The sequence below is a fragment of the Vipera ursinii genome (genome assembly GCF_947247035.1).
Source record: "Vipera ursinii genome assembly, chromosome: 11".
Lineage (NCBI taxonomy): Eukaryota > Metazoa > Chordata > Lepidosauria > Squamata > Viperidae > Vipera > Vipera ursinii.
Window position 1 is genome coordinate 20,384,486 of NC_139524.1, and position 22,599 is coordinate 20,407,084.

At 50.5% G+C, this 22,599-nt stretch overlaps 3 protein-coding genes and 2 long non-coding RNA genes across 11 annotated transcripts in view; 2 read left to right on the plus strand and 3 right to left on the minus strand.

Moving 5' to 3' along the window:
• The first annotated feature begins 310 nt into the window (after positions 1–310).
• Positions 311–14,281, plus strand: USP3 (ubiquitin specific peptidase 3). Of its 2 annotated transcripts, XM_083371180.1 has the most exons (15): positions 311–469; positions 4,756–4,816; positions 5,573–5,704; positions 7,118–7,201; positions 7,794–7,875; positions 8,541–8,623; positions 8,914–9,027; positions 9,445–9,558; positions 11,364–11,510; positions 11,851–11,957; positions 12,044–12,124; positions 12,211–12,329; positions 12,731–12,844; positions 12,944–13,011; positions 13,447–14,281. In XM_083371180.1, the coding sequence occupies exons 1-15, from the start codon at positions 379–381 to the stop codon at positions 13,610–13,612; spliced, it is 1,563 nt and encodes a 520-aa protein (XP_083227306.1). In that variant the 5' UTR covers positions 311–378; the 3' UTR covers positions 13,613–14,281. The 2 variants fall into 2 exon arrangements, with proteins under 2 accessions (XP_083227306.1, XP_083227307.1); XM_083371181.1 differs by lacking the exon at positions 5,573–5,704 and having other exon boundaries at positions 329–469.
• On the minus strand, positions 10,048–11,367 carry LOC310645455. Its single transcript, XR_014493502.1, has 3 exons — positions 11,174–11,367; positions 10,775–10,859; positions 10,048–10,406 (listed from the first exon to the last, which is right to left on the minus strand). It is a non-coding gene; the product is annotated as an uncharacterized lncRNA (long non-coding RNA).
• LOC310645454 lies at positions 11,827–18,155 on the minus strand. Its single transcript, XR_014493501.1, has 4 exons — positions 17,165–18,155; positions 14,288–14,440; positions 12,187–12,259; positions 11,827–11,953 (listed from the first exon to the last, which is right to left on the minus strand). It is a non-coding gene; the product is annotated as an uncharacterized lncRNA (long non-coding RNA).
• Positions 14,426–18,756, plus strand: FBXL22 (F-box and leucine rich repeat protein 22). Its single transcript, XM_083371182.1, has 3 exons — positions 14,426–15,389; positions 15,424–17,063; positions 18,149–18,756. Exons 2-3 carry the CDS (start codon positions 16,729–16,731, stop codon positions 18,489–18,491), a joined length of 678 nt encoding a protein of 225 aa, XP_083227308.1. The 5' UTR covers positions 14,426–15,389; positions 15,424–16,728; the 3' UTR covers positions 18,492–18,756.
• A 288-nt stretch (positions 18,757–19,044) lies between these two features.
• The window catches only part of HERC1 (HECT and RLD domain containing E3 ubiquitin protein ligase family member 1), a 49,498-nt gene continuing 45,943 nt past the window's right edge, over positions 19,045–22,599 (minus strand). For all 6 annotated transcript variants that reach the window (XM_083371178.1, XM_083371176.1, XM_083371179.1 and 3 more), the window contains exons 72-77: positions 22,389–22,554; positions 21,732–21,808; positions 21,049–21,301; positions 20,668–20,820; positions 20,080–20,385; positions 19,045–19,680 (exon numbers count right to left, since the gene is read on the minus strand). In XM_083371178.1, the coding sequence (XP_083227304.1) occupies positions 19,495–19,680; positions 20,080–20,385; positions 20,668–20,820; positions 21,049–21,301; positions 21,732–21,808; positions 22,389–22,554 (1,141 nt within the window). In that variant the 3' untranslated portion in view covers positions 19,045–19,494. The remainder of the gene's footprint in view (positions 19,681–20,079; positions 20,386–20,667; positions 20,821–21,048; positions 21,302–21,731; positions 21,809–22,388; positions 22,555–22,599) is intronic.

Consider the following 22,599-nt stretch of genomic DNA (forward strand, 5'->3'; position numbering starts at 1 on the left):
GCCCGGAGCCTCTGCGCGAAGCCGCCGCTCGAGGGTCCCGGGGGGGGGGGCTGCCGGAGCCCCGGCGCGGGCAGGCGGGGGAGCGGCCCTCCGGCCAGACGCCCCCTGGCGGCCACGCGGGGACCTGCCGGGCGCGGGAGGGAGGAGCCCCGCGGGGGGCGCCCCGCCCTCTTCGGCCCGCCCCCTCGAGGACCCCGGCCCGGCGGGAGGGCAGGCGGAGCGCTGCCGGCCGGGCCGCCGCGCGGGTGGGCGTGTCCGCGGGCGGCGCAGGCGCGGTGCGTCGGCGTGCGTGCGTGCGTGCGTGCGTGCGTGCGTGGGGCGACGCAGGGCGAGGAGCGGAGGCGGCCGGCGGGCGGTCGGGCGGTCGGCGGCGCCGCCATGGAGTGCCCCCACCTGGGCGGCAGCGTCTGCCTGGCGCCCGACTCGGCCAAGTTCCCGCAGGGCTCGCCCTCCTCGTGGTGCTGCAGCGGTGGGTACGACTCCCGCGCCCATCCTCCCCGCCCGCCGGGCCTCCGGGCCCTCGGCCGAGACGGCGGCGCTGTCATAAAGGCCCCTCCGAGCGGGGCTCCGGCCCGGCCCGGCTCTCCTCGGGGCCTTCCGGGAGTCCGTCTCCCCTCTTCCTGGCCCAGAGTCACCTTTCGGGGCGACGGAGCTCTTTCCTGCCGCTCGGGACGGCCGAGACTCCGCCCCCGCTCTCCCCCCCAACGACGACCCTGCGAGGTGGGCCGGGCGCGGCGGGGGCGGGCGGAGGCGGCTCCGCTCTTGCCGCCGGGCCCTCCTCGGGGCTCCCTCGCCGCCCTGGCCGAGCGCCGGTCATGCCGCTTCTGGGCCGCCCGCCCGGCTCGGGATCCTCGCCGCGGCCTCCCGCTTGCTCCCTGGGTCTTCTGGGCCGCCCCGCTTGGGCGCTTTGCGCTTCATTTACTCGGTTTTCTTAGCCGCGTCGGAGAGTAAAGGGCGGTGCGCGCCGTAGTTCCTAAATGTGTAGTTTAGAAATCGAAGACTTAAAAGTATGCAAAGCAAAGAAATATCAGCCGATAGATTTTATAAGGGAGAACGGCTCGGTCAATTAACAGTTTAACGTTTCTAAACTTTATGTTTTGTATTAAGATAATAGCAAAGGTATTGGAGCACACGTTTGTGCCAAAAATACTTGTTGTCTGTTGGAAATCAGCCATAGGGTGAAAATAATCAGCCCATTTCAGTTGCGCTGCTGTTTACAATTTGTTCTTTATAGGGCGATGTATTTTGTTTCTATGTTTTATATCCTGTATACTGCCTAAAATTCTTTACGATTAAGGAAAGTAACAAATAGGTAATACGGCGTTCTTAATATCTCAACCCCATCAACTTATTAATCCTTATTAAGAGCTACATCATAAAAATTACATAATCAACATTTAGATAAATTCCCAGATTTTATTTAAATTTTGTTTTGGGAAGGTCTAAGCAATTGTTGAATGATTTATGTACTTTTGGTGGTGCTTTGAGTAGTTTTGTTAGCATGAGGCTATGACGTTGTGGGGCAGAATGAATAAACTTGCCTTCTGTTTAGGGAGTTTTAAAGGGAAATTTCACAACTCTTCTTTGAAAACCCTCTTATTTGTTCCGCAAGGAAGGAATTCAAAGTGTGAAATTCTTGGATGTTTTCCTTGCTCTGATGACAAACAATACAGGGATGTTTTCCTAATTTGGAGAAGCAAATTGCGTTATAATTTATGGAAATTTTTAAAAAAACTTGTCTTGCTGCTGTATAAATGTCAAGGCCTTGGAATGGTTTTGCTGCATTGGGAAAACGTTAACAGATGGATTTAAATGATCCCATTGCTGGCTAGGATGATGGCCATTGAATTAGCTTAAGAATTGTCCATCTTGTAACTGCTATCTTCCGAGTCGGCTAACTTTTGCCAAGTGAAAACCTGGCCCAGGCGTGGTGAGTTGCAGGATATTGTAGGATATTGTAGGAATGAGCTTTAATGAAGTAAATATTTTTTTAAAAAAGAATAAGCCTCTGTGGGTGATTTTATGGATACATCCATGTGCTTTTCTTGGCTGCAGTACTGACGCTGCCTGCCGCTGCAACCTTCTGGGGTTCTTCTGTAATCTGCCTCCCCCCCCAGCAGGGTGCTTCCCTCACCGCCTTCCACACCAGCGCCCACTAGTCAGGCCAGACCTGCAGGGCTTCCCAGCCTGGAAAAGGTGCTTCTGCCTGCGGAGATGAAACTGTTACTGGACCATGGATAGCTTAAATCCCTCTTCGTTGTGCTTGCTGAGAGAGCTTTCGTATTTAGGTCAGAGCAGCAGCCTTCATTTACAAAACTAGAATAATAGTGATGGAAGGTACTGTACTCTCCTAGGGTTTGTATCCATATATAGCAAAGAAAATCTACCATTACTGCGTTAGCTGATTGGGGTCTTCGGTTCTGGAGTTTGCTGGTCTTTCTTTAACCTCATCTGCTCAACAGGTGCAGATAGTCCGAATTTTTCACTGATGAAAGTAAGAAGGCCTAGGCAGCCCTGAGAGGGCCCAGTTTCTTCTCTGCCAAAGATTTTGATAAGCCTGTTTCATATGTAAAGTCTTGGCCACAAAGGTTAAATTTTTGCCACACAGGTTAAGCTGTTTTCAGGATGACTTCTTCATGCATTCTATTTGGAATAAGAAAGCCCCTGACCTTCACCTTTGTCCTGGCTCCTTTACAGTGTGGATGAATGCAGCCCTCATTTGGTTACGCTTTGACTTTAATTGCTCTCTTGGCAGCTATTCAGGTTGCCTGGCTCAGTTTCTACTCAGCAGCATCACAGTACTTGCCTTGCGAGACCCCCCCCCCCTCAAAACAAAGAACCAGGGGCTTTTCTCATAGTTGCAGCGGCTCCCTTCTTTCCAGGGCAAAACAGGCAGGTGAGGAACGTAGGAGGAGATGAGTGTTTTTCCTAGGCGGTGGGTCCATTTGTAGATGGGGTGGCCTCTCTTGATGGTTGAATGAGCCACACCGTTCTTCTACTGGTGTGCAGTCCTGGTGTGGCCACTGTGTGCCACCTTCCGAGGTGGCCGTGACAAGGCAGGGCGTTGGAACGTTTATACGGGTTCCCTTTTGTGCCTGGCTGCCGGGGGCCGGGCTTGTCTGGGTCAGCATTTCATTCTTGGGGAGATACTGGAGAGGCCGCAAGGAAGTGGCACATACTTTCCTTCTCAGGATGTGCCAGCAGAACCCAGAGTGAGTGTAATAGTTGCTGCTGCTGCTGCCGCCCAGTTCTTCTGCCCTCTTGTTTGCCTGGCACAAAAACCAAACAAAGGTTTGGTGATGGCTAAGGGAACGGCGGGGCTTTTGAGATATCAGGATGAGTCCAAAGGTTGAGCACAGTTACTCAGACTCTGAACGGAGGGAATAGGTCACCATCCAAGGCACAGCCGGTGGGGATTCAGGATCAGATATTAGAGTTTGAAGCCAGCAGTTTTGCTCTGGCTTGTTCAGAATTGCCAGCTTCTGCACCCCAGCTGTAGAGTTGTCCGTGGAGGGAGCAGCTCATTATGACAGCGTATTTTCACCTTTTGTGAGGAATGGTTTATTAATTGCAACTAACTAACAGGGGCACTTCATGAAGGGCATTTGGGCAGAGTCTTGTAGAAACAGTGGCATTGTTTCTTTTCTATTATGCAATAGAAAATATACTTTCTGAATTACTCAGTTAACAGGAAGTTGCTGAAAAGGAGGATGTGACTCCAGGCTTCCTTACACCATCGTGGATTTTATTTCTTACCACATCCCTCCTAGACACGTATTTGATGCTGTTCTTAGACTTAAAAAGAACTTAACTGCCATAGAGTTCATATAGTCTTGGAGAAAATCTGCGCTAAGTTCTCTGATAGAGAATCAAATAGTTAAGTCCAGTTAGCCATCTGTGAAAAGTGCTACCTGTCATATCTTTTTCCAGTACACCAAGTTAATGGACCTTAACTATAGTTTGGTGATATATAAGAATCGACAAATTGCCATTAATTGGAGTTGGGGGTGTTTTACACATGAGAGACAAAATACTCTTAAAAACAAGATGGTTTCAACTGTTCAAAGTCAAGCCTTTTGTTTTAGGTTTTAAGCTCCAGTGGCTACATCCCAAGCTATGGCCAGGGTTTTTGTTGGGAGATTTAGTGAAAGTTAGCCAATGGTTCATGGACTCTGTCTGCCTTCCCCAGGTGGGAGGTAGCCAAAGGGCCAGGAAGTTGTTCAAAAGGCTGTTTTCTCTGTCTTTTCAATATATTAGTTGTCCAATTAGCTCTGCAGTCTTCCTCGTGCTGTGCAGTTGTTGATACCCAAACATAATGAGTATGCGGTCATTCCACTTAATGTTCTGGTTGATCCGTTATGACTGGGGTTCCACTTTTAAATAGGGTACGGTGTTCACTTTGATTCCTCAATTTAGCTTCCTGAAATAACTCATAATCCACCCACTATAACTGTATTACAGTGCTAATTATGTGGTTGGTTTTATTTTATTTTGAACATAGTACTGAGCGTTAAATACATCAAACTCAAGTGGTTAAAATGTGATGAGGGAGAGGAGTGTGCAACTGAAAATATTTCATATGGGAAAAATCTTAAGTTTATATCCCACCTGCCTGCTTATATAATTACTGAATATTTAATTCTAAAGTCCACACAGCATGATTCTTTCTATAACAGTTTTTTTCTCACTAGTTTTCTGGAGCAGAAATGTCATCTTGTGTAACTGATTTTTTCTGATTTCTTCTTACCCCAATAGTGTGCCGCTCTAACAAAAGTCCTTGGATCTGCCTGACTTGCTCAAGCGTCCACTGTGGGAGGTGAGTGCAGGACACAAGCTATTTTCATAATCTCCCCACTTCTTTGTGGCCTGGGACAGCAACATCTTGAGAAGGACTTTGGCATAGACCAGTTGTCCTTATTTTGTTGTTGCCACATCTTTTTGGACTAAGCTCCTGCAGTTTGGCCCACGAGCACATCTGGGGAAGACTGGCCAAGATTCCAACTGTAGTCACGTCCCTTGCTTCAGAGTTGTGTGGTATACAAGGATTATTAGGTGCAGTAATATTTAAGAACATGTTACTGTCCACATTTGGGAGAACTGTTGGAGAGTTTGGTCAGGGAACAGCCGTCTGTCCCCAGTTTGCATGAGACTGCCCTGCTTTGGGGATAGGACGGACCCCTGCACCTGCTTTGTGCGGCTGCTGAAAAACAGCTGTCCATTTGCACGCTTCTGAGGGCACCCCGAGGCAGAAACACTTTGCATCGCCATTTAAAATGAGGGAGGTAAAATAATCTTATTGGCTTTTATCAAAACATTTGAAATTCATTTGTTTGGACCAGCAAGCAGGAATATAAGTCCAACAAAACTGACCAGAGACCCCTGCCAATCTCTGCACCATTTACACACCTCCAGCATTTCAAAATCTGCTGAGCTGTACTGAAAGAAATTGGGCAATAAAAAAAGGGAGCTAATGCAATTGCCCTTGAAGCCCGTTTGCAAGTTAGAGGAGGCAGGCAATTTTGTGGGGAAGGCTTCCAAAATCTCAGTTTTGTTTCTTTTTTGGTCCTTTAAGGTATGTAAATGGCCACGCAAAGAAGCATTATGAAGATGCTCAAGTTTCTTTAATGAACCATAAGAAAGCAGAAAAGCAACAAAAGATCCAACACATGGTGTGCATGGATTGTAGTAGTTACAGTACCTACTGGTAAGTCAGCAGCCACCCAAATAAGGGAGTGTGTGGTGGGGTAGAGACTGAGAGGGTGCCGTATTGGAGGCCACATTGTGAGAGGCTAAACTGGCTCCCGGCTCCCCCCTCAGCTTGAGGCGTTTCCTTGCTCCTCGTTTGTATGTTTATTTTACCTCTTGGCACTCGGCCAGTGTCGTTTGGATTAAGGAACATTCTGGCCCAGTTCACTGAAATTCTGTGCCTCTTCAAATGGGACTCTATTTTGTTTAAACGCGAGCCCCAAATGCTCATCCAAGCAAGCTTTCTGAAGGTCAGTTTGACAGACGAAGCCTCTGAGGGATGACAACTGATTTGACATCAGTTCAAATCAGTGTCTGATCCTACTTTGCAGAACAAAGTTCATTTATAGTTTATAGTTGGCTAAAACAGAAAATGGTGGTTTACCAAGCAATAAAGAGAAGAGGGCAGATGTTCCACTTTCAGGAAACCAGGCAAAGAGAGGAATTCCCCATCTGTTGAAGAACTGACGAGGATTCCCCCCCCTTTCTGGGCCTTTGCTTGTTACCTAAATGTTCTAGTCTTCTAAAACGCACTAAAATGCAGCTCCTGGTACCTCTGATGCTCCCTTCTTTCTCTTGGCACAGATGATGCCTTCCCCAGAATTGCTGAAGTAGAACCTTTAGGTGTGAATTAAAGGCTACAAAGGTCAACTGCATTAACAGGGCTCTTGCATACATTTTGTTTTTCTCTACAAAGTATTTGGTCTCCGGCCTGTGACTTAGACTTTATTTTAGACCATAATTAGGAATCAAAAGATGCAAGTCTGAAAAGCATTTCTAAAATTGAGAAGGAAAACGCTTGGCAGTAACCAGAAAAAGGGGAACACTTGTTATCTCGGGAGAACGTTCTGCCTCTTGTCCACATCGCACCATCTTTGTTGGTTGCAAATATTTTGTAAGTCCATCACTTGCCTTTCCTGGCTCACCTGGCACAGCTTCCCCAGTGCCTGGATTGCTGCATCCAGCCGGTCATCTTATGGCCATAACATGCTAGTAAAAGCTGAGCCCAGAGGAATCACTGAGCGACTTGCCAATTAGGGCTGTTCACGAGGAATGAAGCAATTTGGTTTCTCAAAGTATTAGATTGGCAGAAAGACCAAGCAGGATCTTTGAGGACTGAGCTTGCCCAGGAATCACAGAATTGGTTGGAAAAGAGTTTGGGATGGGGGGAAGCTCTGCTCAGTGACTGGAGGAAGAGGGTGGCTAGCTACACCCACACTATTGTGTTTTGCTTCTGCTGTTTCAGCATTTTGTGCTTCATCCTTCTTGAAGGAGGCCGTCTTTTGTCCTCTTCACTCGCCGTTCAGCAGCCTCACCTTAGCCGGGGAACCAGCACTGGCCGTTCTTTGATGGTTCTCTGTTTTCTCCACAGTTATCGCTGTGATGACTTTGTAGTAAACGATACCAAGCTGGGCCTGGTGCAGAAAGTCCGAGAGCATCTACAGAACTTGGAAAAGTAAGCAGCTTCTCTTTGTCTTAAGATGGGCATGGCGGCAGGTTTTCCTTTGGGCAGCCTCTCAGCCTCCTGGATTGCGTGAAGGCCTTGTCCTGGGGCGCCAACTGGGAGACGAGTTCTAGGAACCGTCCCTGAAATGAACCGGGGCAGCACTTGCCTTCTGGCAGAGGTTCCCGTGTGTGGCCGGGCCTCTGCCTGGGAATGGCGAGCTGAGATGCTCTGGATGGGAATCCCTTGGACTGGAGAACGGAAGACGTCTGTAAGATTCTGGGCGGTTGGCTTGGATGAGACACGTCCTGGTGTTTGGAATGGCCCTTCTTGGCCCAGAGACGTGGCCCTGTGGGAGAACGGATAGTCCAGTTTTAAAAAAAAGTTATTTTAGATCAAAGGCTTTAGGGTGTACTCTTGCGTGTTCATCAGATTAAGGATGAATCTCTGGAACATTCCAGGTGTAATAGGCCATTTAAAAACATTTCTTTATTATAAAATGCATATAACCCTTCCTGCCTTAAGTGATACTTAAGGTTTGTTTGCTCTCTTTGTATCGTTAAACAAGTCTTAAATCGTCCATTTACCGTATTCTCTTTCACAGCTCAGGTTTTACAGTAGACCGACATAGGAAAAGAAAACAACTTGAAAGTGCCTCTGTAAACAGCAAATTATTAAAAGTAAACGTAAGTGTGGTTTCCTTGATTTGTCTGCCGTCAATTTTGAAGGAGCAGCTTTGGAGCTAATCGCATTGATCAGACAAGTCCTTTAACATTTAATTGGCTCCATGAGCGATGATTTCAGAGTTGGCAGCACTCAGGGTCCAATTTTGAGTGCCAAAGGATCTGAATAATTCACTTTCAGCTGAGAAAAATATGCTTACTTTGTATCAGCCTTTAATCCGGAGCAGGCCAAATAATGAAGTGCCATTTAATTCAGCCTTGAAGTTCATGTGTGGCAGATGCTCCCCCAGAAGAGAGACCCAGGCTGGAGCCCATCGCTGGGGGTCCTTCCTCCAGCCCCCAGGAGAAGGGCTGGGGGTGTGTCTGGGCAGTAGTCTAAATTTTCTCATGGCGTCAGAGAATTCAACAAAGCTAGGAACTTGGGAATGTACTGGTTGATTTTGGGTAATGTCAGGGGTACTTACTGAAGATTCTAAACTTCGAATTAAATTATCATTTTCTGTGCTCTAAATTCTCTAATTGACTAACAGTAACGAGACACTTATCTGAATATTTTAGAAGTTGGTGAAGGGGTCTCTCTTGTGTCATGATGTAATGTCTCTTTAGAAGGAGGTTGAAGAAAATTGGTGGCTTATTGTATGTCAACTCATGGTGATCTTGGTTCGCAGGGGAGCCCCACAAGCTTGTGCGCAACGGGTCTTCGGAACTTGGGGAACACGTGTTTCATGAATGCCATCCTTCAGTCCCTCAGGTATCCCTCATTTGGGAATGGGACTTTCCGCCTGTGGGGCTGGCGGACTCCCCTTTGGGGCACTTGGCGCTGTCCAGGAAGACCCCCATGCCTCTGAGGGGTCTGTCCATGCCAGGGTCTTTTCTCCTCCCGCAGAAGCGCTTTTGCCTCCGTGTGTCACAGCCGTCCCTGCCCTGCAGCGTTCACGGGCAGGAGTGTCCCCTGCACTTTTGGAGCACAGATGGTTAATGAGCGCTTGGGGCCGAGTGGCCCTTCCGGCACGTCTGGCTGATCTGTCCTCCTCCCCACAGTAACATTCCACAGTTCTGCTGCTACTTCAAAGAACTGCCAGCGGTGGAACTTCGGAACGGGAAGACTGCAGGCCGGCGGACCTACCACACGCGGAGCCAAGGCGAGGGCAGCATGTGAGTGCTTGAGCCTGGAAGCGGAGGGTCCCAGCCGCGTCTGGAGACCGGGGCAGCTGACGGAGAAAGACACCTCAGTCATTTGATCGTTGTATGCTGAGAGTTAGTTAGATGTAGCGGTTAAAGCATCGGGCTAGAAGCCGGGAGACTGAGTTCTAAACTTGCCTCGGGCATGGATCTGTGACCTTGGGCCGGTCACTGTCTCTCAGCCCTAGGAAGGGGGCAATGGCAAGCCCCTCTGGAAAAACCTTGCCCAGAAAAATGGAGGGATTGACCAAAGCAGTCTCTGAGAGTCTGACGTGACTGAATGCAAGAAAAAAATGTGGGGTAAAAAAAACCCTCCGTGGTTTAGTTGTCCACAGATGTAGCGAGAGTGTTGTTTTCTTCCTAAGGATAAATATCGCTTTCCTTCTGCAGTTCCTTGGTGGAGGAATTCCGGAAGACCCTGTGTGCTTTGTGGCAAGGAAGTCAGACCGCCTTCAGCCCTGAATCCTTGTTTTACGTTGTTTGGAAAATCATGCCCAACTTCAGGTAAGTCTGTCTCCGGAGAATCGGTTGCTGTCTCTGAAAGGAGCAGCTTCGCATCGGCCTCGTCTGGAGGACGGCCTGGCCAGAAGGCTCTGATCTTCCCCCAAAGGGAAGGAGCGGTGCTAAGAGGGGCTTTCCTTGTTCCTGAGGCCAGGTGGTGCTGACGTGCTGCAGTTGAGCATCCCAGCCAGTCCCAGAGCTCTGCTGTGGGCACGCTAGGTCCCAGAAGGCTGAAGCGAAACACAGAAGGCAAAACTTCCTTGATTCTCTCCGCATTAAACTAGATTCTGTAGTGCTGAAGGAAGGCAGCAAAGAGGCTGATTCTTGGGTGCAGGAAGCATTTTCCACCCAGGCTGTCAAAAGAGGTGATTAGTTCACACCAGTAAATCCAAGTGTCATTCCTCTCCAAGGTCTCCCTGTCTTGGCCCCTGAACCTCTTTCAAAGGAACCTTGAACAATATTAGGATTAATTGGGCAGAAAGGTAAGTTGCTCCATATTTTCAGCTAGTAAAGATGTTCTCTTGATGTGTTAATGCCTCTGGCAGTGCTGAAAAGTTGCTCTGGATGCCTGTGGGGTGAGAGAGGCAAGCAGGGAGATGGTGCCAGCTCTCGGCCTCCTCTCCCACTTGCCCTCTGGACACCCCCCCCCCCCCGGGAGAATCAAGGAAGTTCAGCATGGGTTGTTTCAGGGGAAGAGCAAAGCTTTGGTCTCGTTTTGCCTTTGGCCCAAATCCCCTCCCTCCCAAACTGACGGAGGGCAAAGCACGAGCCCCACCCTCAAGCTTGCTGCGGCAGATTTTTCATCCCTGGGGTTCCTCTGTGGAGGACACGTCCTTTCATGAGGCCAGCTCCTGCAGAAGTGCAGAATGAGTGAGGGATTCGGAGAGAGTGAAGCGTCATCTAGTTTCAGCCAAGGGTGGGGATGTGAAGGCCAAGGTCACCTTGCCTGTCCCAGGGCAAGAAGAGACCAGAGGGGGTGGGAGGGAGCTTCTCTGGGGCCTCCTGAGCCCCCCCCCAACCATTTCCAAGCCCATCAGCTCAGAACTTGACCCTTCCTTCTCTAACATTGCCCAATGCCTTGAACTCTAGATGGGGTCCTCTGGGGGAAATGGTCCCCGTGGTCTGCGTGTCCCAGGAAGACATGGCAGGTTGTGTCTGATGGGGTTAGTTTTTAAAAGCCCAATGCATTGCAAAATTGATAATACAAATATTTCAGTACCTCAAGCTTTTTCTGGAGAAGGACACCTACTAGGTGAAGTGGTTCTTCTCAAAATGCACCTTTCTTTGTCTTGAAAGTAAAATACCTGGATTAAGGGCAATAAGGTGTCTTTAGATGCCTTTGTAGCTGCTAATCCTTTTTCACTCTGCGTAGATTAAACATCTCCACTTCCTGGCTGGCCTTTCTTGAAGAGAAACATCTTTTTGCTTTCTGGTTACAGCCAGTGTAAAACATGAGTGTGGAGAAGCTCTTTTGTTTCCTGAGAGGCGCTGTTCACACACACACACACAAACACAGAGTATGTTCCCGTCCTGCACACGTGCATTCAGGCACAACATCTATATCCCATAGTGCCCTGAGGTTTGAACATCTGTGTTTGCACATTGGAAAGATTCTTACCTTGAATAGTGAAGAACTTCCCAAGAAGAGCTTTAGACGTCCTTCCTCTGGTCAGATGATTTTAAGAGACAGTCTCCTTCCTGGTGCTCACCACGGGCCTTCGGGAGCTTGGCCTTGCCACCTTCCCTGTGTGCAGCGGGCGCAGGAGCTGGTGGTCAGTCTGTCGATTCCTGGGTTTGCTTATGTTAAGGGGCTACCAGCAGCAAGATGCCCATGAGTTCATGCGCTACCTCTTGGACCATCTGCACCTGGAGCTGCAGGAAGGGGTCAACGGTGCTGCCCACCCCGTCATCGCTCAGGAGGATCCCGGCCTCACTGCTGGGAGCAGGTGCTGCATGTAAGTGAATCCTTCTGGGGCTTTGCTTGGACTTGGTGCTGGGGTCATTTTCAGCGTCTGCTTGTGGTTGTCTCCCACAATAGAGGCGTTTCGGTGGTGGAGGGCAACTTGTGTGGGCAGCCTTGTGGAGCAGAAAGAGAAGGTGTCCATCGGTCCTCTGGAGGAGAGCAGGAAAGGGCAGGGTGGTGACTTAGCACACATCTCCTACCTCTTTCTGCCCATGGTTGGTTTTGTACAAAGGTGAAATGTCCGAACAGCAATAGGATAATTAGACATTCTGGGCAAAAGCCGTTGTGAGGAACCTGCTGCCCTGACAGTCCTCTCCCCATCTTTTCTTCAGTAACGGCACTTCTACCGTTGTCACAACTGTCTTTGGAGGCGTCCTTCAGAATGAAGTCAACTGCTTGATATGTGGAACTGAATCCAGAAAGTTTGATCCATTCCTAGGTAAAGGGTTTAAAAATATGCCCAGCTTGAAAGTATTTAAGGAATGTTTCCCTTTGCAACTCTGACCACAAGGCCTTTGCTTCTAGACCTCTCACTAGATATTCCAAATCAGTTCCGGAATAAACGCAGCAAGAACCAAGAGAATGGACCAATCTGCACGTTACGGGGTACGTTCTCCGGGAGCGGCTCGCCACTCTCTGCCCTTTTTTGATTGAAGAGGGATACTCACCCTCTTCATTGAACTCTGCTCCAGATTGTCTCCGTAGCTTCACCGACCTGGAAGAACTTGATGACTCGGAGCTCTACATGTGTCACAAATGTAAGAAGAAACAGAAGTCAACCAAGAAGTTCTGGATGCAGAAGCTCCCCAAAGTGAGTGCCACTTGGTAAAAATTGGGGGATTTTTTTTGTACACAAAAGACAAGCTGCAGGCTCTTGGTAAAGTCTCCTAGTGAACATTGTGGAGGGACCCAGGCGTGAAAGCCGTTTTTTTAGCTTTCGTGTGGTGTCTTATAAAACCTGCAAATGAACATCTTGATATCTAAAGGACATTTGAGATTTTGTGTGCTGCTTTGAGATTTAATAGGAAGAGATAGAGAAATATATTAGATAAATAAATGCTGTTATTGTGAAATTCTTCTACTTCCTCACAGAAATAATGTGTTTCTGTGCTCTTGTGCCCAAAGTTGCTGCAAAACCGGGCTTTAATTTTAGGGTTTTGACAAATGCAGCCCTTAAGGGCTTTTTGTGCCATGTGTCCCTTTAATGCCCAGGTGCTGTGCCTGCACCTGAAACGCTTTCACTGGACGGCCTACCTGAGGAACAAGGTGGACACCTTTGTCGAGTTCCCCCTGCGTGGCCTGGACATGAAGTGCTACTTGCTGGAGGTAGAGCAGCGGAGCTGGGAAGGGGAGGGGGGGGACCAACAGGCCCAGGCTCTTCAGGGCACTCATTTTCTTTGGCTTCCTCCCCCCCCCTTTGTGCAGCCTGAAAACAGCGGCCCAGACAGCTGCCTCTATGACCTTGCGGCAGTGGTTGTGCACCATGGGTCAGGGTGAGTACTTGGAAAGATCTGGGTTGGGGCCTGGACTTCTGAAAACCTGGCATGCTGGGACACGTGACGGGGAGGTGGGCAAAGAGCAGTATCAGCTCCTGGGGGGGCAGGGAGGGGGGCCGGGGGCTCCCTTGTAGGGCGCCTGAGAACTGGTGGCTTCCTTGTGGCCTTCCCTGCCTTCCCAGAGTGGCCACCTTGGTGGGCCTTCTCTGTGAACAGGTGGCCATAAACTGGAAGGGTTCAACCGGTGGGAGCATTGATGCCTGGAGTGCGGGACAAAAGGCTTGGCTCAAGGGCCCACCTTGGATGGCCCGCTTTGTGGCGAGGCCAAAGTGAGCGGCCTTTGTGTGGCCGCTGCCCTCTCAAGCCACCCGCTTGCTCCAGACACAGCCCGGGGGGGCCTCCCTTTCACGTTTTGCGTACTGGCATTTCCAGGGTCGGTTCTGGGCATTACACGGCGTACGCGACCCACGAAGGGCGCTGGTTCCATTTCAACGACAGCACGGTGACGCTGACGGACGAGGAGACGGTCTCAAAAGCCAAGGCCTACATCCTCTTCTATGTGGACCGCCAGGCTAAGTCTGGATCCGAGAAACTTTAATGCTTCTCTCCGCCCTGTGCATATCAAGTCCAATGGACAAAACATTTCCAGTTCTCCACAGATACTTGATCCAAGACTCTTGATTTCATTGTGCACTTTTCAAATTTTTTTGTGGGTTCTAGTTTTATTACATTGTCGGTAGTAGCATTTGACTTATTAAAAAATGGACACAAGCTAACTTTGTGGTTAGTTATACCAGAAAAAAGGCAAAACCTCAGCAGATACTGATGTGCTGCTTAAACTCAAATTTTATACATAGTTTCAGGAGCAACTGTTATGTTTGACTTTCCTTTCTCCATGTTCTGGTTTGCTTTCTAAAGGCACATTTCCATGAGGGAAACTTGAACCCTTTTGATGAGCACGACTCTGCGTGCTCTGTTAGGAAACGGCCTTGGTGGGTCTCCCAGGATCAGCAACTCAACACCCCACCCCCACCCCCCCTGCCCAAACGGGATGCAGGCACAGACTTTGGAATCTCTTTTCTTTCTTTAAGGGACTTAACGGGGCTGCATTAAACAGGCCATGTAACTGCTGCTATTTTTGTTTCTCCGAAGGCTGTTCTTTAGTCTGTAGATTGTACTTCAGTAGATGGCTGCATTGTTTGTAATAGAAACTTTTTTTAAAAAATCCTTTATATGAATATGGGAAATTACTATTCTGCTGCAATTAAGGTACCAAAAATCAGAATTCAGGATCGGTTAGTCATTTTGCTAGCGCCGTGTCTAGAATCACTCGCGAATGTCGCTCTCTGACTTATTTGGAAGAAGAGGAGAAGTAGAGCACTCTATTCTTCTCTCGCAGAAACTGCCATCTTGGGCCGCTGAAACTCTGAAGAAGAAGGTTTGGAAGAGAAGAGATGGGAGATGACTGTTCAGGCTGCGCTTTTCTAAAGGCTCCTGCATGGAAGAGGCTTTTTAAAAGCTGGTTTGGCCTGGGTGAAAGAAAGGAGGTCCCTGGGTGCACTTGTTCCAGTCAGCCAAATGTGTGCAGAATTTTGAATTCTGCAGAATTCTTCAAGGAGGGAAGTGGGGAGCAGGAGAGGAGAGCCCTAAAGGGCTGTGGGGGTTGCACGAAGAGGAATATGCCAGTAGCTGAACAGGAACATGCTCCCCCCCGCCCCCGAGCAAGGAGAAAGGAGTGGCTGTCCCTGCCTGGAGAAGCATGCCTCCCTTTCCCTGGCCTAAAGAAGAGGCAGGCGTTGCTTCCAGCCGTGGCTGGGCAGGCAGAGACAGGTGTAGAATCACGGAAAAGCAGTAGGGACTCCCTGGAAGTCTTGCTGCCCCCTCCCCGCACCGATATAAACAAAATTAAGCGGTCCAGGAGAAAAGGAAGCCCAGATTCACAATATCGAAGCTGGATTCCATTTGGTGAGTTGGTTGTGACGTCACATTCCCATGTTGCGTATCATTGCAGTCAATTGGACCCTTTTCCTGAGTTTTTCTGTTTGGCTGAAATGCAAACTTCTTCCCACCAGGGGGCGCTCTTCTGCTGCCAGTTGGGGAAGCTCATCTCTGCTTGCAGCTTGGGGCCTCCTCTGCATGCATTTGGGTGCCCCCCCCAGATGCCAGAGAGGATGGGCTGTCCTGCGCCAGGCGGCTGCTCAAGGAGACGGCTGCAGAGATGCTGGGTGTCTCCCTTCAGGTTAGCCCAGCGCTTAACTCTCACTCGGCTCTCCTGAGCCTCCCTCTTGCAAGCTGCACCCCTGGGAGGTCCTCAAGGGCGGGAGGTCTTGCAAGCGGCAGCGTAGACCCTCCCGAGTGGACAGCCCTGCTGCCAGGCCCTTCTTCCCCCAGCAAGGACAAGGAGGGAAGCCGTTCTTCCTTTGACCCGACGCCTGCAAACTTGCCAATGGACAGATTAGTTTGTAAGTTGTGGCAACACAACGGATTTCTCTCCCTGGCGGAGATTTGTGGATCCGCTGGATTTCGCTCAGTGAGTTGGGTTAGAGTAAAGCAGCCCAACCAGAAACAGTATTGGATTTTTGCCCCTCTTTGTAGCCCCTCTTCTCGCAGGGTGCATCAGCTCTGCTGTCTCCACAGGCAGCCTTGGCAGGGATAGGCCGATGGCGATGGAGATGCTGGCCTCACCTCCCTGCCACCGTGCCTGTTATCACCTGAAGGGCTCCTGCCCTGCTTCTGCTGGACGTTTGCATTGCAAAAGGGCTCCACTCAAGGTTGGTGGCCCCAGAAGGTCCCGTAGAGGAGCCGGACATGTCCGGCTTCGTGCTCAGTCCACAGAGTGGGCATTCTCTCTGGTTCCAGTGTGTGTTGCGTTCTCGGTCTCGTGTGCAGCCTGGGGGCTTCTTTGTTGGCCATTTAACTTTCATGTATATGTTTGGTGAGTGGTTGTCTTCAGCGCATTTGTTGGTGATCTTGACCATGGTTGAAACTCCTAAAATATATTCCTGTCCACGTTATCTGTGAAGTCCTGTCTTCTCTGGGCTGGGGGGAATTGAGACTTGCCTCAAGCGGGGCCGGGTGGCTGGCACTCGCTCTCAAGGGCAGCAGCTGAGAAATGGGGGCATCGCCAGCCAAGGGGCCCCCGGGCTTTAAAGCAGCAGGCTGTTCCAAGTGGGCGCCAAAGAGGACTTGCCTTTTCTGCAGTCTTGGGGCAGGGCCTGGCCACCAAGGGGTCCTCTCCTGCTCTGCCCCACTCCGTGTGCTGCGCCTGCTGGTGACAGCTGCCCAGGGTCGGAGCACTCTTGAAGCCCAGCGTCCTTGAAGTTGGGTTGCAGTGTGAAACTTCTTGTTGACAGCACAAATAGGCCAAAGTCGGGTCCTGCCTGTTCCTGTCGATGAGCTTCTCTGCCCTTGAATTAGGTTCTCAGCGAGTCCCATTGACCTGAGCTGAAGCCGACCAAGGTCTCCATAGAAGTGGCCAAGTGGCCCTTTTAAGCCCAGACTGGCTGAAGCAACGCCAGGCTGCTCCCTCCTCAGGGAGACGAAAGGGAGGCCGGTGCCTTGTCCTGTTTGGAAACTTCTCTCCCAGCTGGCAGCCAAAAATAGCTTCCATTCCAGACCATATTTGTGCAAGGGATCTGGAGCCCTTGGAAGCTGATTAAGCCCCGAGCCCTTCGTGGCGAGCCTGCTGCCTTTGCTGCCCAGGCACGGAGGGCGATGCGTTTGACGGAGCTGAACTGGGAATGCCTCCTGCACCTCTTCTCCTTCCTGGACAAAAACAGCCGGAAGAGTTTGGCCCAGACGTGCCGCAGGCTGCTGCGGGTCTTCCAGGACGCCTCTCTGTGGCCTCTGCTCCACTTCCACTCTCTGGCCGAGCTGACCAAGGACAACTTTGTCCTGGGACCGGCCTTGCGGCACCTCTCCATCTGCTGGCATTCCAGCCAGGTCAAGGTGTGCAACGTGGAGGACTGGATGAAGAACCAGCTTCAGAGGAACATCTGCAGCCTACACAAACACCTGGTGAATGAGTTTTTACTCCAGGTTTCTAACGGGTAAGAAAAAATATTGCTCGGTATGTGGGTCTTCCTGTGGGAATGGCTTTGGATGCCCCCCTCCCCAAGAAATGAGAAAGCAGTTTTGTTTACAGGCACACCTTAACTAATTCTGTGCCCCAGGAAGGCCCCCAAGGTCCCCCCTCCCCAGGGATTGTTAAAAGCGTAAAATCAAGCAGTTCGGTTTTCAAACAAGCTTGTTCTGTGTGTCATAATCGCATTGCACTTGTGCCACCAACTGCTGCTCGGTGCTCAGGCATTCCAAGCGTATTTCAGCAGAGGCTCTTGGCCCCCTGGCTGGAGACACGTGATTTTCAGCCCCTTCTCCCTCACTTTGGGACTCGGCCTTTAACGCTTTCTGAGCAAGACGACCGCAAAACCCTCCCACGGTCAGTGATGAGGCTCGCCGTTCTTTGTGACACGTGTGTTCATCCTGGGCAGGGGTGGGAATGAAAACTTTTTTGTCAAAAGGAACTTACAAGGTCAAAACAGTTGTAATTTTTCAATATTTCATTAATTTTATTTTTAAAAGCTGACCACTGCTATTAAACTAAGCACAATACAAGTATCAGGACAGACATGAATCAAAAAATGACATTGTAAGCTGTAATCAATTCTGTTCATTGGAAGCTTCCTTATGCAGTGAGTTATCAACACAACCACTTAGCTTGTTTTATGGTTTAGATGTAACTAAATATGCTTGGTCTTCGATAGCCGGGAGGAGAAATTACTCCAGGAGTGAAACAGGAAGCAGATCTGCTAATCTCCCTCTCTCTGCTTAATTTAAGATTTGCTCAGAAGACGATGCAACCATTATAGTTCTTGCGAAGCCTGAAAAGCTTCTGAGGTGCTGAACGTGGAATAAATTCTCATCCAGTTCAGGGCTTTACCATCCCTCTCAAGTCAAGCATGACCTTTTTGTATTCAAAAAAATCCTTACAAGCCACTCTGCGTGTGTGTGTGTGTGCGCGCGTGCGTGCCTGTGAGTTGATCTGAAGTCTGGGAGAAGGAAGAGGCTGCAGGACTGGCTTCCACTCCCCCCATTGCCGCCCCCCCCCCGTAACCCTTCGTGCTTCCACTTTCAGGTGCCCCAGCCTGCGGTCTCTGAAGCTTTCTGGATGTGGCCACGTCACAGACGATTCCATTGTGCTGCTTCTCAAAAGCTGCCGGGGTCTTCGGACTCTCCAGTTGGAAAACTGTGTCCTGATCACTGACCAGACCCTGGAAGCTGTGGCTTTCCATGCCGATTCCTTACAAACTCTGCATGTGGACTTTTGCAGAAACATAACAGCTGCTGGAGTGCAGCGAGTCCAGAAGATGCGCCCATCCCTGAAGCTCAGCGCAGAAAGAAGCGCAAGCATGATTCCGGACAAAAGGGCAGGGGTCTGGGCCTTAGAAAGAGGCTTCAAGAGAATGCTGTGGCATTAGCCAAGCAAGCGGCCAAGCTGGAGTCTGCTCTTTCTGTTTGCAGATTGAGATTCTGTGCGCGTTGCAAGAGAGATGTAAAATCTACTCAAAACTGCTGTGGAAATGCCAAAGTGGCTGTTTGATAACAAAAATTTAGGCTGTTCTTTTAGCGGACCACTTTAGCGGACCACTTTATGAATCCCTGTGGCCTGTTCCATTTCTCTAACTAGCAGGGATTATTTTGGAATGTGGAGTTTCTAAATTAAAAGACAATATTTGTACCATCCTTCCTCCCTCAGGTACTTCTTTAGTTAAACATGCTAGATTTTTAACACAAGTAAAATCCAACAATCATAAATCTCAACTCATACCGATTTCTCTAAATTATTTATTATACATAAAATAACCAACCTTCCTTCCTTTCCTTCCTTCTTGGGAAGTTCAGTTTCATTGTGGCAATTGTGAGCAAAAACAAGAGAGCAAAATCAGAAATGTAGAAATTAAAAGCAAAGAAGAAAAATAAAAGCCCACAAAAAGGATAATCGTCAGAAACCCTCAAAGAAGAGAGCTACTATTTGTTTCTTGAATCTGCTTTATTTGAATAAGGAACCCTGCACAGGCATTTCAAATTAAAACAAAAATAAATATATGAATATTCATGTAAAACTGTTCTTTCTAATGAACAATTATACACAATGTACAGCTCTTCAGATTCACTGGGAAAGGGAAACGAGGCTCCATCCCCAACAAATTGCACCAGAAAGGCTCCATGCAAACTTATCAAAAGTGAACAAAAAGAGGGGGGAAAGGGGAAAACTTTACTCATCTCACTTTTTTGCATTTTCTGCTTACAGTCACAAAAAATAAAGACATCTAAATTTTGTTACATTTAGAGTAACTAAAAAGGTGGCCACTGTTCATGTTCCTAAAACATCTATCTTTACCGTAAAACCACATCAGCGATGAAATCTAGTGTGGGCATCCTGGGAGGGAGGGAGGGAGAGGGAGGATTTGTTGTCCACAGTTAATAGTCTGTGTCGGAGCCCTCAGCATTGTCCACGTTGCGGGACAGCATATAATTGTCCATATCGATCGACCTGCAATTATTGATTGCATAGCGCAGACGCTCCGCCATGACGAGCTGACACGAGTAGGGTGGGAGGCGCAGTTGGAAGAAGCAGGTCTGTGAGGTAGGCAAGCTGTCGTAAGGCTGGTCAGGAGAAGAGCAGGAGGGGGGCAGGTTAGGCCAGGTCATCGACAGAGGGGCCTCCCCAAACCTGGACCTCCCAAAGCGGGTGTGTGTGTGTGTGTGGGGAATGTTGGTGGGCCCTTGGCTAAGCTCAGGGCCCCCAGTCTGGCTCAGCCTTTCTCAGATCCAGCATTCGCTGCCCCCGGCCCTGACTGCCCCCCCCCAGTCCCACCTGCTCCGCTTGCAGGGCTGCCTCTCCTCTCCCGCCCAGGTGTGGCCTCCGCGGCAGAGCCGGCGTGTCTCGGGGCCCGCTCAGCTGCCCAGCAAGTGGCCCTTCAGGCTCAGCAGGGGACTGCAGGCCACCCTCCTTTGGGCCCCCTGGCCTCCCTCTGATCAGGAGGGGGAGAAGCGCCAACTTACCCTATCGACCTTCATGATTTGGAACCGCTGAGAAATATCTGCCGTGTTCGCGGGCAGGCGAGACCTTCCGGACACAAACCTCATGAAAAGGACCCGCTCCTCGTTGGAGAACTCTTCCAGCGTGTGCCAGAACCACTGGACCAGCTGGTGCTGTTCGTCCACCTCGCGGTAGCGCACCACCTTCCTCAGGACGTCCACCGAGATCTCGGGCATGCCGCAGACCATCTGCTCCAGCTGCTTGGCCGTCAGCAGGGACAGCAGAGGCACCGGCACGATCCAGGACATCCCTTCCCGCACGGCGGCCACCTGCAAGGTGAGCAGAAGCTCAGCGGTGGGGAAGACCCTCTAAGGCCCAAAGGGGCAGGAGGAAGGCAGGCAGGGACAAGTCACCTTTGGGGACAAACTGGAAATCAGGATTAATATTTCCAACTTGGGGCGGGAGCCTATAAACCGTGTTCCTTCCAGTACGCTGAAATGGAACACGAGGGTAAAACGAACCCTCATTTTCATTGCTCCAAGTGAGGCCCCCAAACAAAGCAGAGACATTTCTGGGCTTCACCAGATTGACTGACTGTGCCGGACCATTACCTGGCGATCCATTTCATGCAGCCGGTACTCGATGGCTCTTTCCACGTATTCCTTCCGGTTTGAGAAGGTGAGGGGGATGCTGTTCCCACCGGGGATGATGGGCACCATTTTGCCATCGGCACTCTGGCCAATAAAGGAATCTAAAGGAATCATCTAACAGGAAAGAAATCAAGTCAGGTTTTTGGTTGATCTTTGCAAAGTGGCAGTTTTGCTTCTTTGTCCCTGCACTGCCTTTCCCGCTAACAGGCCTTTTTGGCCCCCAACTCCTAGGAAAAGCCCCTTCTGGTGACCCCCCCTTCACAATCTCCCAAGAGGTTCAACTGGGAAGAGCTCCAGACCACTTTTGTTGGGCCCAGCAGCGGCCGCCGGCAGCTCCCTCACCTCGTGGAAGTTCTCCTGGGTGATGCCGCTGTCTTCAATGTGAAGAATGCCGTTCAGGGTTTGCACGCAGAGGAGGTCCACCTCCTCCAAGTCCTCCAGTGTGAGTGGGATGCAGCAGAGCTGCTTCCAGACCATGGGGGCCAGGTGGAGGTCCAGAGGCTTCTTGGTGCGGATGGCCACGCCCACCAGGATGCCCAGGAACTTAAACTGCACCAGGTGCTCCTCCAGGCAGGCTGACGGGTTCAAGAGAAGCCTGGCAAGACACAAGACCGCCATTGGCCCACAAGCAGACCCAGATCACCACCAGAGACGAGAGCCCCAACTCCCCAGGGAGAGCGGGAGGATTCCCAAGTTCTATGGCCAGGCGGAAGCTTCCGGTGCACAGAGCACCAACTGCAACCCCGCCCCCCCACCCCCCCCCGGAAGAGCCAGGAGACAGACGGGCTGCCCGAGTCTGGGTCCAAGCGCCAGGCCCCTTTTTCCCCCTGTGGAGCCAGCGGGCAGGAAGAGGGCCAGGGAGGGGGTGGGGTCACCAGGGGCTTCTGACAAATGGCGCTGGACCAACCAGGCCACGGGGGTCTGCCCACTCCTGGCCCACCTTCCAAGGAGACACAAACTGCAAAATAGGTTCAAGAATTCTTCCTCTTCTCTGGAACTGCTCAGAAGGGAACTGGTGAACTTACCGATCCCTGTTGTAGCCAACTTCAGCTGTTGCGTTTGGGGAAGGAATCAGCAAGTCTACAATTCCAGTTTCAAGTTCCTTATGAATTAAGGGGGAAAAAGGTTTTTTGAATTATTAAATGGCTCCGAAAAGCAAGTCCACTAAGAGCGAGAGGACAGCCGCGTCTGTTCGTCTGAGAGCAGCTGGAACTGCCGCCCTTTCCCGTTTCCCTAACCATGAATTCCCAACAACCAACCTCCATTTAGGAACTTGGCATATGACTATAAAGCCTACTAAAACATTAGCAAACGCTTTGTATCCTTTGGCATTGCTGACTGCCGGCTCCAGATGAACAGCCCCGTTTGTGTGGAGGAAGCCCCGGGGAGCAGCTTCAGAAGTACCAGCCGCTGGCATCTCTCTTCTGGGCAGGTACTCTGGTCTAGACCCATAATAAAATGCTTATCACGCTATATCTATATCCTACTCCAGAATTTTAATCAGTGAGAGCAAAGGTGTGGCCCGTCGCCTCCATTTTGGCCCCCAGGAGGAGGAGGAGGAGGAGGAGGAAAGTGCCTGCTATCTAGTCTTGTCCTTTTTCCCTTTTCAGGTGTACCCCAGCAATCGGAGGAGCAGCTGAAAGGGGAGCGACGCCACCCAGCCCCCTGGAATCCTGCAGTACCTGGCACATCTCCGTGATGGTGTCGTCAAAGACGCCCCCGGCGTCGTCGGCGCCTTCCCCAACCAGCTTCACCTTCCAGGCCCGAGAGGGCAGCCGGAGATCGGAGGCATTCAGCTTCACCACTTGCCGTGCGATCTGCACCAGGATGGGCTTGCACTTCCGGCCCCTTGGAGGACAGGAAGGCGAGATCAGCCGCCCGGGGCGGTGCACT

Coding starts and splice junctions, on each gene's coding strand:
- FBXL22 (XM_083371182.1), top strand. CDS start 16,729: ATGCGTTTGACGGAGCTGAACTGGGAATGCCTCCTGCACCTCTTCTCC. Junction 17,064..18,148: donor TTACTCCAGGTTTCTAACGG/GTAAGAAAAAAT, acceptor TTCCACTTTCAG/GTGCCCCAGCCTGCGGTCTC.
- USP3 (XM_083371180.1), top strand. CDS start 379: ATGGAGTGCCCCCACCTGGGCGGCAGCGTCTGCCTGGCGCCCGACTCG. Junction 4,817..5,572: donor TCAAGCGTCCACTGTGGGAG/GTGAGTGCAGGA, acceptor TGGTCCTTTAAG/GTATGTAAATGGCCACGCAA. Junction 7,876..8,540: donor GCAAATTATTAAAAGTAAAC/GTAAGTGTGGTT, acceptor CTTGGTTCGCAG/GGGAGCCCCACAAGCTTGTG.